The 17,457-nt window shown below is 32.3% G+C and overlaps 1 protein-coding gene across 1 annotated transcript in view; it reads right to left on the minus strand.

The window, feature by feature from the left end:
• Positions 1–7,329: 7,329 nt before the first annotated feature.
• The window catches only part of LOC127866627 (uncharacterized), a 44,144-nt gene continuing 34,016 nt past the window's right edge, over positions 7,330–17,457 (minus strand). Inside the window, exons 47-62 of the mRNA XM_052407329.1 lie at positions 16,899–17,084; positions 16,266–16,745; positions 15,986–16,129; positions 15,603–15,852; positions 14,446–14,630; positions 13,838–14,107; positions 13,554–13,674; positions 12,521–12,637; positions 12,142–12,171; positions 11,621–11,739; positions 11,366–11,430; positions 11,056–11,213; positions 9,109–9,214; positions 8,888–8,907; positions 8,454–8,685; positions 7,330–8,099 (exon numbers count right to left, since the gene is read on the minus strand). Coding sequence (XP_052263289.1) covers positions 8,006–8,099; positions 8,454–8,685; positions 8,888–8,907; positions 9,109–9,214; positions 11,056–11,213; positions 11,366–11,430; positions 11,621–11,739; positions 12,142–12,171; positions 12,521–12,637; positions 13,554–13,674; positions 13,838–14,107; positions 14,446–14,630; positions 15,603–15,852; positions 15,986–16,129; positions 16,266–16,745; positions 16,899–17,084 — 2,577 coding nt within the window. The 3' untranslated portion in view covers positions 7,330–8,005. The remainder of the gene's footprint in view (positions 8,100–8,453; positions 8,686–8,887; positions 8,908–9,108; positions 9,215–11,055; positions 11,214–11,365; positions 11,431–11,620; positions 11,740–12,141; positions 12,172–12,520; positions 12,638–13,553; positions 13,675–13,837; positions 14,108–14,445; positions 14,631–15,602; positions 15,853–15,985; positions 16,130–16,265; positions 16,746–16,898; positions 17,085–17,457) is intronic.

Below are 17,457 nucleotides of genomic sequence, written 5' to 3' on the forward strand. Positions count from 1 at the left end.
TCGGTCCGGGGCAAAAACGTGTTTGGTCCATATCGCTGCCGTGTTTATCCGTGTCTATCTGTGATTTGTGTTGCTTTCTTTCATTTTGATGCTGGTTCTCGGAATGGCGTGGTGGTAGTTCCGGTGCTGGGCATGAGGTAGTTTATCCGCTGTGAATGTTGTCTCATCGATGTGGTGATTATCGAATGCATGTTTCCCTTTAACTCGAGCCTCTTGAAGAAGGCATAAGGTCCGAATAATAACACTGAAACTTCTTTGATGTAAAGAAATTTGTAAAATTGTAATATTAACAATTAGTACTCATGTGAACACAGGGAATTCGCTTGAAATTCGCTTAAAATTCGCTCCATTTAATTTATTATATAATTTTTTTCTAGTAAAATTGAGAGCATGACGTAATTACAGAAATGCATTTCTACCTTTCCAAATAGTACCAAAAACATTTCTTTCAAGTTTTACATAACATGGGTGATCATGCTGCTAGAAATATCCGCCTTGTTGGTAGCCATACTCGGGTCAAATGGTGGTAAAGTATTGTGGTAAGATGTGGTTAACCATTCCACCAAAATAATATTCTTATTTTCATCAATTTAAATGCGGAAGACGTTCCATCGAATATCTATGGTCCAGGGACATGAGTAGTCATGCTGATTAGTTATTAAACGGGCAATAAAAACAAATAAGAAATATCAGAGCGTAGCAATGAGCCTTGGGTTGTCTCGGACTGCAATTTCGCTGAAGACGTAGGCATAAATTATCCTTAGATAACTAAACATATATAAATCATCTCTTTACAAATAATATTTTGAAATAAAAAGATGTCTCAAAAACTACGAATATGTTTGCTGCATGAACGCTACAAACTAAGTTATACACATTTTGAAACTTTGAGCTGTTGATATAAAATAATAATCCGAGTATATGACTGGGCATGTTACACGTTTTCGTTCCCCATATGATAGGTAAGTAGACACCTTTATTGAACCACACAATGTACTTATGTATTATTCTGGGTCGACTTGCAGTTAAGGTTTTCCCGAATGCGAGAGAAATTTAAGGTCCTTTGTGAAAATTAATCTATACTCTACATTGCATATATTTAGGATACAATACGATTTTATAACATCCGCAAGATATTTCATTATTATTATTTGATTATTTTATACACAATTAATATATGATTATGTAAAAATGTAAGAATGTATATAACTATTTGTTTATATTTCACGAACATTCACAATCGGTTCGGTAAGGTGGATGTGAACATTTCTGAGATATGGGAACCGTTCTGTAAGGCACCATTTCAGAAGCCAAGGTCTAGTGTGGGATGATGGGATTTAGCTTCAAGTGTTGACTTCTTGGACAAAATTGTCTTGGGGAAATTTCGCTCGTGAATGACAAAATTGATGCATAAGTTAGAAAGCTCTTCTTAAATGTAATTTAAATGATTAAAATGCTTACTTTTCAATAGAACGACGTGTTTATTGCCTTTTAAAAAACTCCTGGACCTAAAGAGCTGTTATCTAAACATGTTTTAATTGAATTTGACAGCATTTCATCAATTGTTTTGAGTTGATGTAAATAGCAATTTCAAAGTAATTCATTTTCTCGTAAACAATTTGTATACAATGCAATATAAACGAGTGATTACCATAATCATTCACTCAGACTGTCTACAATTAATGTGACCTGCCCAAAGACCTATTCCGCATGTACTTATTATCGTAATGTATTAAACATGTAATTTATTAATGTTGTTTAAACGTATTTTGATTATACTGTTGGTTATTGATAGATGTGGATAAGTTGTTATTGCTTTATTCATTTTATTTATACAGGTTAACCAATTTGGCTTGTGAACGGTACCATTTCCTAGTCGGTCGTTTTTAGGTGGAGTACAGAGGACAGTGGGGGACGATATGCAATGACGGCTTCGATGACATTGAAGTAAGGTTATCTGTAGAATGCTGTACTTAAGTGATAAGTATTATCACGCGTTAATTGTTGTTTAACTTTAAAGCCTCGAAGAGCTTATGATTAATATTACCGCTGGTAGTCCTGATGTGCATTATAAAATCTTAACAACAACAAAATAACATAAAGATAAACTTAGTATTAGCTTTGATAATGATTAAAATTATATAAACACCAAGTATGTGCATTGATGATTCTAAGCTAATGGGCGAGCACATTTTTGAGCGGGAACTAGGCCCGTTATAATGGATACAAAATTTGCATTGGTACCGAACATGCCATTTCCATTGTAAATCCAGCGAATAGCTTTCTCCAAGCAAATGCGATCACAACGATGATGATCTACAGGAATGAAGTACGTATTCGTAATAAAATATCATGCATTGATTAAAAAGCTTATGTTTGTTGTAATAGATGTAATGTACGTCTTTGCCATTGATAAATAATGTAGATTAAGATGCATAATAATGTAACGTATTTTGTTGCAAGAAATATGTGATTTTAGCTAACAAATATGTCAATATATTTTTCGATTCTGAAGTTCTTCTAACAAATTGTCCACCAAAGTAGTATGGTCGCCTTGAAATAGTCATGGGTTCTGTATGGGAAATGGTGTGTTATGACCTCATATACATAGCGGCAGCTGTAGTGGTGTGCAAGAGGCTAGGATGTGCCGAGGGTATATATATTTTGGCTATATATATAAAACTGATCACCTGTACTTTCATAAATACAAAAAGTTAACTGTTTTGGAAAGGTCAAATTGAGACAGACTATGTTTCCGCTTCTTAAGAAAAGAAAATTTATTAAAGATTATTCTAAAGAAAAATATCAATTATTTTGACCAGCAAAAGATTTAATTCATACCATGATCACAACAATATTTCCGTTTACAATCATGGAAGATTCGGAAATGGTCTAATAAAAACGCATGGTTTTGACTGCACTGGACAAGAACCATTTATTTTCACAGCAATCAAAATGATTTTTTTTTCGTAGTGTTCCAAAGGGAGCAATGTTTATATTTAACAATTGTATGAACTACTTTTCGTAATTTGACAACGATAATCTCTGGATGCATATGTAACAAAACAGTTAGTCACACCATTGCGCTCTGACAAGTTACCATTCAACCCTTCCTGCTCATATTAAGTGATACATGTTATTTACTTAGATGAAGGTTAAATATTTTATAATGCTACGATTATATGTTTACAAATGCACACATTTATTTAAGTTTAATCGACAAATTAAAAATCAAAAAGTCAGAAAACGTTCAATTTATTTTTATATTTTAACGTCAAGCTTGAAAGGGCCGCAATCCATTTGCGTATATTTACGCATGGTATACAAACACCAGAGTTAATGTTAAAGAAAGAACCAACTCTGTCAACGGGTATTACTTGTACAATATGTATCATGATTTCTATATATTAAATAACATAAATAAATTCATATGAAAAGTGATTTGAATAGTTCGGTAATTTTTATATTTAATCGGGACTCTTTTACCATCAGCGATTGGAAAAAAGTATGCTACAACCTCCTGACTTTTCAGGACGCAAGCGTGATGTGCAGAATGGTCGGGAACCAAAGTCCAGACATATTACGTTGAAAAGGTTGATATACATGCGCAGCAATGGCAGTTTGATTACATAATGAATCAAATCAGTGTGCGCCACCTTGTAAAATGAAATGCGCAAATATGTAAATAAAATTATTCTACTTTATACATTAAGTCCCCTCAACACTATTTGCATCCAAGGTGGACTCGTAGTGGATTTTCACATCACAAACTTCTTTTACAGATTCTGGCTCGCGAAGAAAAGACAGATATTGTCACTGAGAATACTCTTTCGAGAAAAACATGGGTGTTCTACAAATTTAATATGGTGATTTTTGAAGCCTTTTGAACGACCATGCAACCTTTTAAATCGTTCGCTTGTTTCCACCCTTAAACTTTCGCAATGGCAAACGTATTTAATGTGTAACGGGTATTTTATTGTTTGATACCATTTCTGTATAAAACACGTTTGCTTCAGTAAATATATATATCAAACTGACTTTAATATTCCCTTACAAACGTTGATACCGTTTATGTACAGTCGTTTTCAATTTTCACCCTCAACGGATAATCCTAGCACTGCCAATATCCAATGTTGATGCATCCTTCACAAAAGTTGATGACGTAGACTGCTAGTCTGACCCTCACGATAACGCCACAATTCGCTGGACTGTTATTATCTGTGCTGTTAGCTGTTCTATGTGAGACCTATTTGATATTTTCAAATTTTAGCATGGTTTTATCAAGATATGTATTTAACATAAAATAACTTTACGTAAATGGTGTCGTGATTTATAGTGTAAAAATAACTTTACGTAAATGGTGTCGTGACTTATAGTGTAAATGCTTGTAAAAACAAGCAAATCCGTTGAATTGATATCCCCCGCAAAAATAAAGTTTATTAATGGATGGGTGCAAAACCCTTGATGTATGGTATTATTTTAAAATTATTTAAGTGTAGGGTATTTGTGTTTTTTTTCATGCATTGCAGTTCACGTCATTATCTTTATGCTCATTCAGTTTCATAGTGAAGTTTTGTATTGTATTTGAGATAAAGCCTGAAAAGTAACATCTTCCAAAACAACACAGGGCAATAAATATTTTTTTTAAATGTGTAGGGTTATGTTCATGTGCATGGCACTTTTCTTCACCGATATTTATGTATCAAAGAAGTTTCATGTTGATATCTTATATAGTTTCTGAGATATAGCCATGACACGTTTTGTGACAGACGGACGGACGGACTGACGGAATGACAGACTGACTAACTGACGGACGGACGGGCGAACGAACAACGCCAATTATATATCCCTCCGCATATGGCGGGGGATAAGAAATATATATGCCATGTTGGTACATATTTTTATATGGAGACATTTCTCGTTTAGAAAGAAAGCTTTGAACAAAAAACATATGTAATTAAAGGGGGAATAAACTGATTGAATACAAAGCAATGCTTTGCGAATTTAGAACTTGGTCAATATAAAAAACAGGGCAATACGGATTTAAAACTGGTCAAAATACAAAACTGATCAAGAAATTGGAAAAATATACAAAACAAGGCTACGCGTATGATTGCACCTGATAATATCATTGATGAAAATATTCGTTCATAGTTTATGTACGAACATTATGATTTAAGGAAACTATCGTTTTGAGGGACGAGGTAACTTGCGCGTCCAGAAGATATACTTATTATATTTTCGAATAGTCGAGCAGTTCAATGTCTAAAAAACGCTGACATCCCCAGCGATCGTTAATTTGAAGAAGATGAAACATGTTTTGATCCAAATGATAAATGCTCGCCAGTGCAAAGATTAGTTTTACGTAAAATGATGTGTTAATACTACATTTTGCTTGCTTATGAAATGTTAAATTTATTATTGAGCAATAATGTGAGTTATTGCATACAAGCTATGTTTTAATCGCTAACTAAAAATGTATTACTACTATTATTTATATTATACACAGATAAAGAAATATGCATAATTAATTAGTTTGACAAGTATTTTGAAAAAAAAGAGAATACTTACCACGGTGATGTTGGTTTTTGGAATTCCCTTTTCGTCACTTATCTACTAGAGATATCACACGAGATGCGCAAAGAACTGCGACCAAATAGCCAGTGCTTAAATGCTGGGTAGCCATAAATTTTCTAATACAAACAAGTGCTTTCCCCTCCTAGATAATATTTGTCGTTCGTTCAAAACAGAGACATAGTTTCATGGATTATAATTAAAACATATTCTATATTATCATAGCAATATTGTCAGTCACATTCATCTGACATATTTAGAGAATATTGTTCAGAAGCAAAGACTCGTTTATAAAACGAGAACTAGCACGGGTATAACAGAATAAACTTGATTTTATCAAATTTGTTTAAATTGTATTTGCAAAATAAATTCCATTAGGCAATACTTAAAACATGTTTAGAAAATGTATATATAAATATCTGTCTCAGCCATATATTACGAATGTTAAGCATATTTAGGGTCAACAGATGTCATGAAAAAACCTTAATGTACAAATGTAAAATCAGATTATGATAAATCCATATGAAATTGCTGATAACATTAAGACAACAACAGAACTATCAAAATTATTCATTAATGCCTTAATGTTTTGTGACACTACGAGTGCTTATATAAAGTATCAAATACATCACTCATTGTATGAGCACAGATGGCCGAGTGATCTAAGCGTTAGACGATTACTTTAGTGGCCAGTGGTTCGAGCCCAGTTGAGGGTACCTTTTTTATTTACTTGTATTCTTGTTTTATTCTTGTTTTTACTGATTTCAATACTATAACTAATTTAGAAATACTCTCCATTAGTTTTGTTTAATCGTAGTTTGTTTATTTCTTTTAATGAATAATTAATTTGATTAATTTGACAAAAGTACATACATGTGGTTAACACTGAACTAAACCAGGCATTAAGGTTATTCATGCATTTTACAGTATCATTTTATGCAGTAAAATATTCTTGCGTTTTTTATCCTATTCCAATTTCTAAAAAGTATCGTTTTACGTTCATCTTTGAGTAATTATTTGTCCAAGACGATAAAAACAATAAGATAGTGAACTAAATTCAAACAATAAATTCGTTGACTATAGCGGATTTGTATAAAGCATCAACACGTTGAAACACAAATTGTATTTTATCAGTACCTTTTGACCTTTACCCCAGCATATTAACTCACCAATCGTAGGCAAGCAACTGAATGAAAAAAGTCAAAATATGTGCACTCACACGAACGATTTTAATGTGAACAGTCACTTATCGTTTACGCTTTAACCAACACATTATTATGATTGAGAAAAGCAATAAAGTTACTAGCTATATGTTAATATTATCATATATCAAAATTTCTTAACTTCAATTAAATTCATAACAACGAAGGTTTTCCAAGACCCTCGCCGATAGTTGTATTCAGAACCAAAATATGTTCTTATAGTTAAGATTTTCCTTAAAGTCTTTTTCCCATTGATAAGTTCATGGCTGTTCAATCGAACTTTAGATGCCATGATATCAAAATATAACTGCCTTTAGTTTGTTGTGGCAACTTCTAAATCTTTTCTTGTGTGATATTCATAAACATTTTAGCACGATCGTAAAAAGCCACTTTTCGTAAAGTAATTAATAGAAAAAAATGGAGTTAACCTATCACGTAAATATTAGGGAAATGTAGTGTTCTTGTAGTTAAAATGATCGGAACTCGTATAGAGCTTAGAAGTTGAATACCGAACGATAATTTATTATAAAATAAATAAATACAAAGTCTGATCTAGATTATTTGAAAATAATTTTTATAACAAATCACTATAAAAACTTGTTTATTTATAATTTAACAAATATACGGAAAATGAACAGTAAAGCCAAACAAAATATGATAAGATATATATTTGTACACAATATTAAAATTAAACTATGCCCATAACTTGGATATTCCATGAGTAAGGTGTCCAATATTAAAAAAGGTTTTGCTCTTCCTAACGGCTGGCTTCGAAGGATTATATTGGATGTTAACATATTTTATGAGTTTTTAAGAAAAACAAATCAAGTGGATTTAAAAACATATCAGTAGACACCATTATGTAATAAAAACAACCCCAGCGATCATAGGTGAAAAGTACAAGAAAACAATCCTGATTAAATATAGATACAAATAACGTTTTTTAAAGTCCTGATTAAATATAGATAAAAATAAATTTAAATAAAACATTTTATTCAATTATTTGTTCCATATAATTATGTAATATTGTCCGTATTATGTCCTTTATTGTACACGAAATACATTATTATCATTTTCAGATCTTATATAAATCAATTATACACTTTGCATTCACACATAAGGTTTGGAAGTTAATGTTTATTGTTGTAAAATATATAAAGCTTCCCAATATATAAATCTAGGATGCGGTAGGCGGAAGGTTTGTTTCATAGTTGGTTTATGGTCTGCTGTTACATGTCTGTGTTTGGAAATCCGTCATTTGCAACACTGCCGCTGTAGCCAGTCAAGCTCCCATACATGTTTTCATTTTGAACATACCTCCTCCTGAAAACGCAATTTCAAAGTATACATTTGGTGGTTATTTTGTTAATTTTATTTTACACACTAATCATTTGTCTTAACCATCATCTAAAATTCTATCATAACTTCGTCTAGTTCACTGCAGTTGATGATTTTTAAATAGATAAAAAATATGTACAAATATATGCAATGTAAAGGCGTAGAATCAAGTGATCATTGTATTTACGATGTTTTGAATGTGTAATTTATATATACTTGAGTCGATTGGTTTATAATCTGAAAGACATTTTATTTTCTAAAATGAAAACAAAGCACTGATGGCATTCAAACAATAACTAAATCTTATTAATTCGACAGTGAACACTAAAGCTGTAACACCTGTTCTTTGGAGCGTCCGGCTTTACATTATTGTACCCATATCCTAGCTCACTGCCAGTTATTTTGGGTCTGGGTATTTTGCAAAGATCAACGCCTTGCAGGTTTGTTGTATCAATCTTTGCCTTTGAAGACCGCGAATATTTCTTGCAAATAACGCCAACAAGAATCACAATAACCAGGAAAAGAACTGACCCAACAACAGAAGCGACTATAACGTACAATTTAATTCCCTCTGAAAGCAGTGTAATATTTGTGTAAGACTAGTTTAAGTATGATTAAAGGAGCATATATAATTTAGCATGGTATTTATAATTTATCTAATGGTATTTTAATACACATTTTATTGTTTCAGTGCATTACTTTAAGGAAAATGAACCAGCATTAGAACGATAGCGAATACAAACAAAATTGAATATTAAAAACTATTTACTCACCAGATTCATGCGTCTTTTTTCTGCAATAAAATATGATACGATATAGTGGCATGATAACACATATTGGTACCGTAGTGAATAACGGTATATTAGTAGAATAAAAGTATTATGGTACTCAATAAGACAATTTTCAGTCGTGATACTTTTTGTTAACAGCATATGTCACTACATATACACATACAAATAAAACGAATAGAACAGCATTATTATTTTGAACTTACACGCAACGAAGGAAACCTTCAACAATAATACATTCCTCGTCGTGTTGACACGGGTTTACACTTGTAAACGCGCGACATTTGGCGTCTAAACCGTGGTCAATTGGAACTAGGTAAAAATAACAAACAATAAGACAATATTGTAACATGTATACATATTTGACGGTTACGAAAGTAATGCATATGCATTTACACGATCAAATATACCTTTTTATCCCATTTTCAACGCGACATTGACGGTATAACACCTTATGAAATATACTAGCCTGTATTCAACACTATGTGATATACCTATCGCGTGCACGGACTATTTTTAACTTTACCACTGAATGATTTTTTCATAAGAAATAAAGTCGAGAAAACTTTAGCTTCAAAATTATACGACCTTCAACCTTTAAATCTAGTCATATGACATTATTTTTCGTCATCCGTATAATGATGAATCAGCTGAAAATGACACTTATTGCATCATTTTCCCCCAAACATTTTTGACGATTTATTATAAACGCAACTTATTTCACATGTAGATGTACTGTATATCGACATATTTGAATTGTCAATTTATCACATTTTCCTTATTTCGTGTAATGTGCATTGTTTATAACCCATGCATATACTTTTGAGATTTAAGAATGAACAACAAGCCATACAAATATCGCACAATTCATAAATAATCTGCAATATTTGCTTTCCGATTTAATTCACGTAAGGCATAGAGCTGTGTAAAGTACAAGATGGTAAAAATAGCACCACACTGGAATTCGGAACGTTCCATTTTGTACACGGGTATTATCCACTCATTTATTTGTTATGTAATGGAATGTTTTCATTGTATTTATATATTAAATTATTTTCTTGTACAATAAGCGCATTTACCATAGACAAATAAAAATTGTCCAAGTTTAAACATAATTATGTTTGTATGCAGAAATCTGCAAATGCAACCGAGTTTACCAACGGCTATTATTTGATAAACTGATCCGGTTCATTTTAACAGCAGTAATGTAGAGTACATGACGTAGCGTGTAAAGAAGAAGAAAGTTTATTGAGTTCGTAAACTTATTTGAATATAGTGATAGGATGGCATAAGGTTCTTTATTTAAATATGCTAAAATAATTATTAAAGACCCTAGATGCAAAATCGTCAATTAATGAGTTAAATGGATTATTAGATGGGTTTTAAAGGATCATTAAAGGTAAGATACTACTTCGAACGTGTTTTGATTTTTTGTACTTTTGTCGTTCCCTGTTTTCGGGAAAATGATTTTAACATGGACGCCATTGATGCATCTGATCACACACGGCATACCCATAACATTATATAAAAACACGTTCTGCGCGTACTTAAATTCGTCGTCCGAAGTCGGAAAACGTATTGCCCTGTATATTAGGTCAAATAAAGTGTCAGTCGCTGCAATTGTCTGTTTACTCGTCAAAATTGTCAAGGTCGTCGACGGTGTACATGTATGTTGACATCGACATCATTTTGTCAGGAAGCAATCGCCGCCATATTGGATTTTGTTCATTTTCTTTCGAAAATAAAATGAATTATAATTAGTGCAATCTTCTGTTTGCGGTCGTAATGTGTTACAATTCGGATACTGCGTAAAATTGAATCGAGGCATATGGTGATATTTTTACTTGTTTTACAGTTTGTGTGTGAATTTTTTAAAGACTATTTTGCGTACCAGAACAAATACATTTATATCACTACGCATGGTTACATTCGTTAGATTTTAAGCGCTTTTAAGACTGAATTAAAATTATTGTTAAGGTTATTAGATCTATTTATGTTAAATGTCACGTTGAAAAAAATCAAATGGGATAAATAGAATATTTATATATTTATAGAATAGAAAGCGCTCGCCAAGGCTCGCGCTCCCGGCGTTCTAAGCCTCGCAACATAAACTTCTCTGTATTCAACGCTAACCTAGTATACTCTATTTATACCTTTATCTTCCCCTAGGGATACACTGATGATTCGAGCATTCTTATCCATTATTGTGATGTTGGATTGGAACAGTTTAACTACTGCTTGGGTGACATCACTTAGAATATGTTCGCGTTGAACAAATATCACACGGTGATCAACAATCAGACTGCCATTCCTGCATGTATAAAACGTTTATTTGCTGAAATTGTGTATGCTTTATCTGAATTAATTTATAAACATGTATACACTACAATCACATATACTATTAAGAACTATAGCTGTAACAAAACACCATCATGCATATGTGGTTTGTAATTTCATACGTACTTGATGTCTCTTATTTGCACTTTGTCAAGTCGATTCCCCAGTTCATTTTTGTAGAAGCTTGAAAGCTGTAAGTGAAGCAGAACATAAGGTACGCACCTCATAAAAGAACTTGACGCACAGATTATTGTGAGCTCTGAATTTGTAAAGAATTAAATAAACACATATTTGATTAATACTTTGTCTCTTTCTATATTATAAATATGCATATAATATTCAGGTGATAATATAACAATAACTAAAAAACGGTGCAAGTACCTCTTTGACCAATATCGTTCTATACCGCTCGTAGGTGAATGCCGAGTCGATATTTATATTTGCCGGGAATTCGTAGTCTAGAGTTATCTCCACAACCAAGCTGGCATGGCCGTCTGGGACTTTATAAATCATAGAACATATTATTTCACCAAAGTCAAACTATAAAAATGAAATTTCAGATGGAAAATCATGATATCTATCTTATCTTATCACTATGTCTATTCTTTAAGATAAGACACTTGCGAAAAATCTGACAGATTAATTGTATCCTACCACATAACATATAGATTTGGTTTAAATTAATTTCCGTACGAAATATATTGCTTCACATAATTGTGTCGCAATTATTCTTAAACTACCATGTCAAGCACATTTTAATAAAGTACAGAAGGATATATTTATATGGTCACTGACACATTGTTTAGACAATATTTCCAAGAAGAGTTATATATGTTCACGAGATAAAATTACATCAAACCACGTTCGTTATAAAAAAAAAGTATTCTGAAGGATTTTCTTACCCGGAGTATCATCGATAATATTGTCGATTTCTGAAATAAAAAGGTTCATGGTTTGATTTTTTAACATGTTTTATTAATCGTTTTAATACACAGTCCGTTTATATTTTCGTTTTGTCTGACCATATTCCCATCCATCAAATACCTAATACATTAACACAGATTAAAATATAACGTTTTTGATGGTTTGGTTTTATTTTGATTTCTTAAGCGCCAACCGCTTTTAATTATAAAGTAAATGCATAACTTAAAATTAATTTGCACATGTTATTTTGAATAAAATAATGAAATTTACCATTTCTTGAATTTATGATCTGATAATTGTATTAATGTTTCTTTTCAATACAATATCATAATTACAAATTGAATAAGCAAATCTTACTTTTGCATGCATTTTCCTCTAGTTTGTAGCCTCTTTTGCAATTGCAATTCGCAACGTTGGCAATTACCTCGCATACGGAGTGGGATATATTCTTACACGCTTCTGGGTCTTTACAATCTGTTGACAAGATAAATACGTGTTTATCGATTGCTATATTGTAGTAATATTGATTAAAGGTAATAAAAAACTGAGTATATCAGCAAACGCAACATAAAACAGTTTTATTGCAAAGAACTTACAGTGTAAATAAACTATACCATATGTCATGGTTGATGGAATAAAGTCAGGTTTGTTTAATCGCGAATTTAATTTACAAATTAAAAACAATTATCGGTAGCTACAGCAATCATGGTTCAAATATCCATACATTCAGCATTATTCATACGATACAAGCGTAAATAAAAAAGATGTATTTGAGTTGTTAAACTACTTTAAAATACTGTTTATCAATGTAAGAAATTTGAACTAAATTCATGTACACGTTTATCAGAATGTTGATGAACAACGATTCCTAACCACTCCCGAAAACTATTTATCATATTATAGTGTTTACGGTTAATATATGTGTATGTATATATAGGGTGCCACGAACGTTTCTTTTAATTACATATTGGCGAAAACAAAACACTCAATAAAATACCAAGGGCTTTAACTTGCAGTTAACTCCACATGGACCCCATACACATGTGTATGAAGTGACAAATTAAAAAGAGCAATATCAAGAAGTTGACTTAAAGGAAGATCAGTAAATCTATAAAGCACCGTCATTGTTTTAAATGTAAAGCACTGCACTCTGTCATCTTAACATGTGTTTTGCTTGAAGTCAATCTTTTAAGAAGTATTAATGCAATTTAAAAAAAAACGAAAACATTTTAGGGTTTGAAATTTTTATTTATTTAATTTATATTCCGGATAAGCGATCAACTACACTTAGATGGACAACGGATTGACAGTCAAATTAATTGAATTTACCACGTTATAATTGTTATTGTAACAGCAAATAATTATAAAAGAAGTAAATAAGATCACCGACCCAACGGAGGAACGTATCCAGTCCACGATGTCTTATCATTTGCGGCGTCACATATAAACGCTTTCGATACATCTAGTGTACCGTGTATGTAACATTTGTCTTCAATAAAACAGTATTCATCCTGAAAAAAAAACAGTTTTAAATAAAACTTGCATGCTAATGTTAATTAGTAAAATTAAGTATTCCTACCACAATTCAAGTTTAAACGACATTAAAACGTAATACAAACACAGTGGCAAATGTACGCATCGACTTAAAATATATATAAAAATTGTCAGAATTACTTTCAGCACAAATGTTAGGTTTAATTCTGTCTCAGAATTAATATTATACAGCTGGCACTCAGAATTGTAAATGTAGACAGATCCCTGTTGATCTTCGTTGAAATTATATCCATCATTGCTGATGGAAACACGGAGTCCTCGGACAAACGTATTTGCACTCGATCTACGTTGTCGTAATCTGTTAGCAGGACAAATTGCCGTCCCTATTGTTTCGGCCTCACCAGGAACCAATACTGTTTGATCTTCGCTGACACTTCCATTAATGTCAACCTACGTCAATGTAAACTTAATGAGAACAAGCGTAAAATATATAATAATACAATATTAATAGGTACCTCAACGCCCTAGAATTTACCGAATATGTCATGTGTTCACAAAGACAACACGATAGCAATCACAAAAATATAAAAGTAACCTACGTCAATGTAAACTTAATGAGAGCAAGCGTAAAAATATATAATATTACACTATTAATAGGTACTCCAACGCCCTACATTTTACCGAATATGTAATGTGTTTACAAAGACAACACGATAGCAATCACACAAATAAAAAAGTAATAACTATTTCTATATAAATAAAACTCATGAAACAATTTACAAACTTACAGTGAACCATTTCAATCTGCATGTCAAGTTCGAAGATGAAAATTCACCGCCATTGACAACAATATCAGAGCAGTCTGTTTTATTCGTATCACAGAGACTGTCATTCATTAACGCAATCTTCGGTGGCTTGGTCAAATTCATTGAACAATCTATGGCGCCATAGTTCATGTCACACGTACACGTACCTACCAACAATTAGCTATTTAAAATTCTGGTCACAATAGTGATTAAAGTGTGCCTTGGTATAAACATATTGATATTAAAAAGAATAATTATAAAAACAAAAATCACACACACATACATTTAAGTGTCGGAACGATTACTGTGCTAGAAGCTCGTTCATTTCATCTGTATTTTTATTTAAGAACACATGTCTAATTGTTTCTATGTTACACATTATTTTAATGTTGACATGGTTTAACAGTTATAAAGCAGTTCATATTAATTACAGACATGATTTAACTATACGGGACATAATTTTGTGAAAAGTAGATACCGTAATTACTCTATGTTTTTGGACACTCTAAGTTTTTGGACACCCTCTATTTTAGCCAAAATAATTATTTTTCGTGACTCTTAATTTTCGGACATACGGGTTTTCGTCCATAATTAATGTCTTTAAATTTTCGGACAGTATAGTTTACCGCGCTATTCTACAGACTCTGTTTTCACTTATCTTGTGGCACTTCGATCATAGATTTTTACAACAGGATCAATGTCATAAAACGTGACATATGCATGCCTGAGGGCAATGGACAATTTCATTCACGTAATCGGGTAAATAACCATTAAACCGGTAGAAAGTAATGGATTCACCCAACACGTTGTGGACTTATTAAAGAAGCAGTATGTTTTCTGTTTTTACTTTTTGTTCTATATCATTTAAGACAAGAAGTGCAATTTATTTATTTTTCAAGCAGAAAAAAGAAGAATTAATCAAAAGAAAAGTATTGCACATTGATGAATTATTGCATTTATTTCACAATAAATATAATTTTCAGACACGTTAATTTGTGTCTCTAAATTTTCTGACACTTTCAATTTATGAATATTTTTCGTATCTTAATTTTTGAACACGATTTTTTAAAATTATTTTTTACTGTCCGACAACTTAGAGTTATTACGGTACACAAATAATTCAACGCTAAAATATTTACCGTTAGTGCATTGTCCGCGACCATTACAATTATTTATGCAAAACTTTTTCTCAATTTCCTGACCAATCTGTAGTAGGTACTGGAGTTTTTCGAGTTCCTCTTTCGTCGTACCGTTATTGTCGGCCGTGTGATTTCCCTCCGCTTTTTCAATTAAATGCCTAATTACAGTACTGTTACGATGAATTTCATTTTGGCAGGTTTCCAGCATAGACTGCCTTGACATGGACAACCATTCAGTGGAGTTAGCAAGCTGTAAAAGAAAAGGAGTTTACTTCATCAGGCAATATGCCTCTTAAATAAATTGTATTATTTACCTTTCTATGATAATATACTGTATGTCAAATAAGTGAAAAAATGAAATACATAGAGTGAATCAAAATTACCATTATATCCAATGCACAGTTATCTACAGATACATCTGTGTGGGTGTTTTGAATATTTTTGCAAAGAGTTTGTATCGTAGCCAATTGGGTTTCACAATGAAGTCTGGCATTTTCAACAGTCCAAGGGTTGGTGCTCCTCTTAGTCTGTAAATTGATTCAATATTCAAGTTTTGTTTGCAAAAGTACATGACTGTTTAATTTCAAGACTGTTTTACACTGAAAGAGTTCAACAATCCATACATTAATTCTCAGTATTTATTAAATTGATTTTGTAACTTACTACAGATTTGTTGCTGCTGCGCTGGTGTGTTACTGGTATTCGCATATGTCTTTCTTTAACATGTCCACTAACTGAACGAACGGGTCGACTATTTGTAACTTCATTGCAACTGCGATATCCTGTTAAAGTTCCTCGTGTACATCCAGTTAAACTCCTGTCACATGTATAGTCATTGTTTCCAATATTGTTCTTCTTGCAGCTGCAAGTTGGAAACAACCAAGGTTCTAGATCCTTATGGTACATTTCGCTAGCAAACAGGGATGAATTTAGCTTGACCTTCCACATATTGATAAAAGCGTCTTGATTCTCAAAATCATCTGATTGATCATTGTTCAGACTTCCACATAACCCTGTACTGTTACCGTTGGTATCTTTGTTTGAAGGGTTTACAGAAATGTCCAATACCCTTCCACCGGCTTCGCCCATAAACGGAGCGCTATCTATGCGGGTCCGGACCGCAGTTCCATATGGTAGATAGATCTTCAATAAATATAAATATCGTTGAACATTTGCCTATAACAAATCGCGGATATTGTACAATACCGAATAACATTTATTTTAAAATTGATAACACTATGGCTTCAGTTAAAAGATATTTAATTTAATTAAATGATCCCTTTAAAACTTGTATACCGTGTATGTATAGTCGTTTTCTTTTTTCACCGTCAATGCTTTATCCCAGCACTGCCTATAGCCAATGTCGATGTATCCGTTACAAACGTTAATGACGTATACGTCACGTCCGGCCCTTACGGCAACGCCACAGTTACATTTAGCTTGACTTTTACCATCTGTGCAGTTGGCTATTCTATGCTGGACCTGTTTGATTGTTTTTATGTGCAGCATGTTTTAAAACGTAAAGTATACAAATATTGAAGACACACTATACGCAATTAGCTTTTAAGTTTATGTTAAGAATAATTTACCGACTTTTAAGCATTTGATATAATAAAACAATGAGTGACAAAGATGCACTCAATTGCTCGAATAAGAATCAGGTTTATGCGGATTGAGATCCTTGTTAAAATACAAAAAGGGCTATGCGGCTTGAGAGCACAGTCAGCAGTCAGAGTAAAAAAAGGACATTAAGGGTTGATAACTTGGTTTTTGTAATTATATAAACATTCAAACATATTTAAACATTTGTTTGTTTTTATCTTAAGGTAAAAAATATGTTAAAGCTAAAAGTGTA

The sequence above is a fragment of the Dreissena polymorpha genome, chromosome 2 (assembly GCF_020536995.1).
Source record: "Dreissena polymorpha isolate Duluth1 chromosome 2, UMN_Dpol_1.0, whole genome shotgun sequence".
Lineage (NCBI taxonomy): Eukaryota > Metazoa > Mollusca > Bivalvia > Myida > Dreissenidae > Dreissena > Dreissena polymorpha.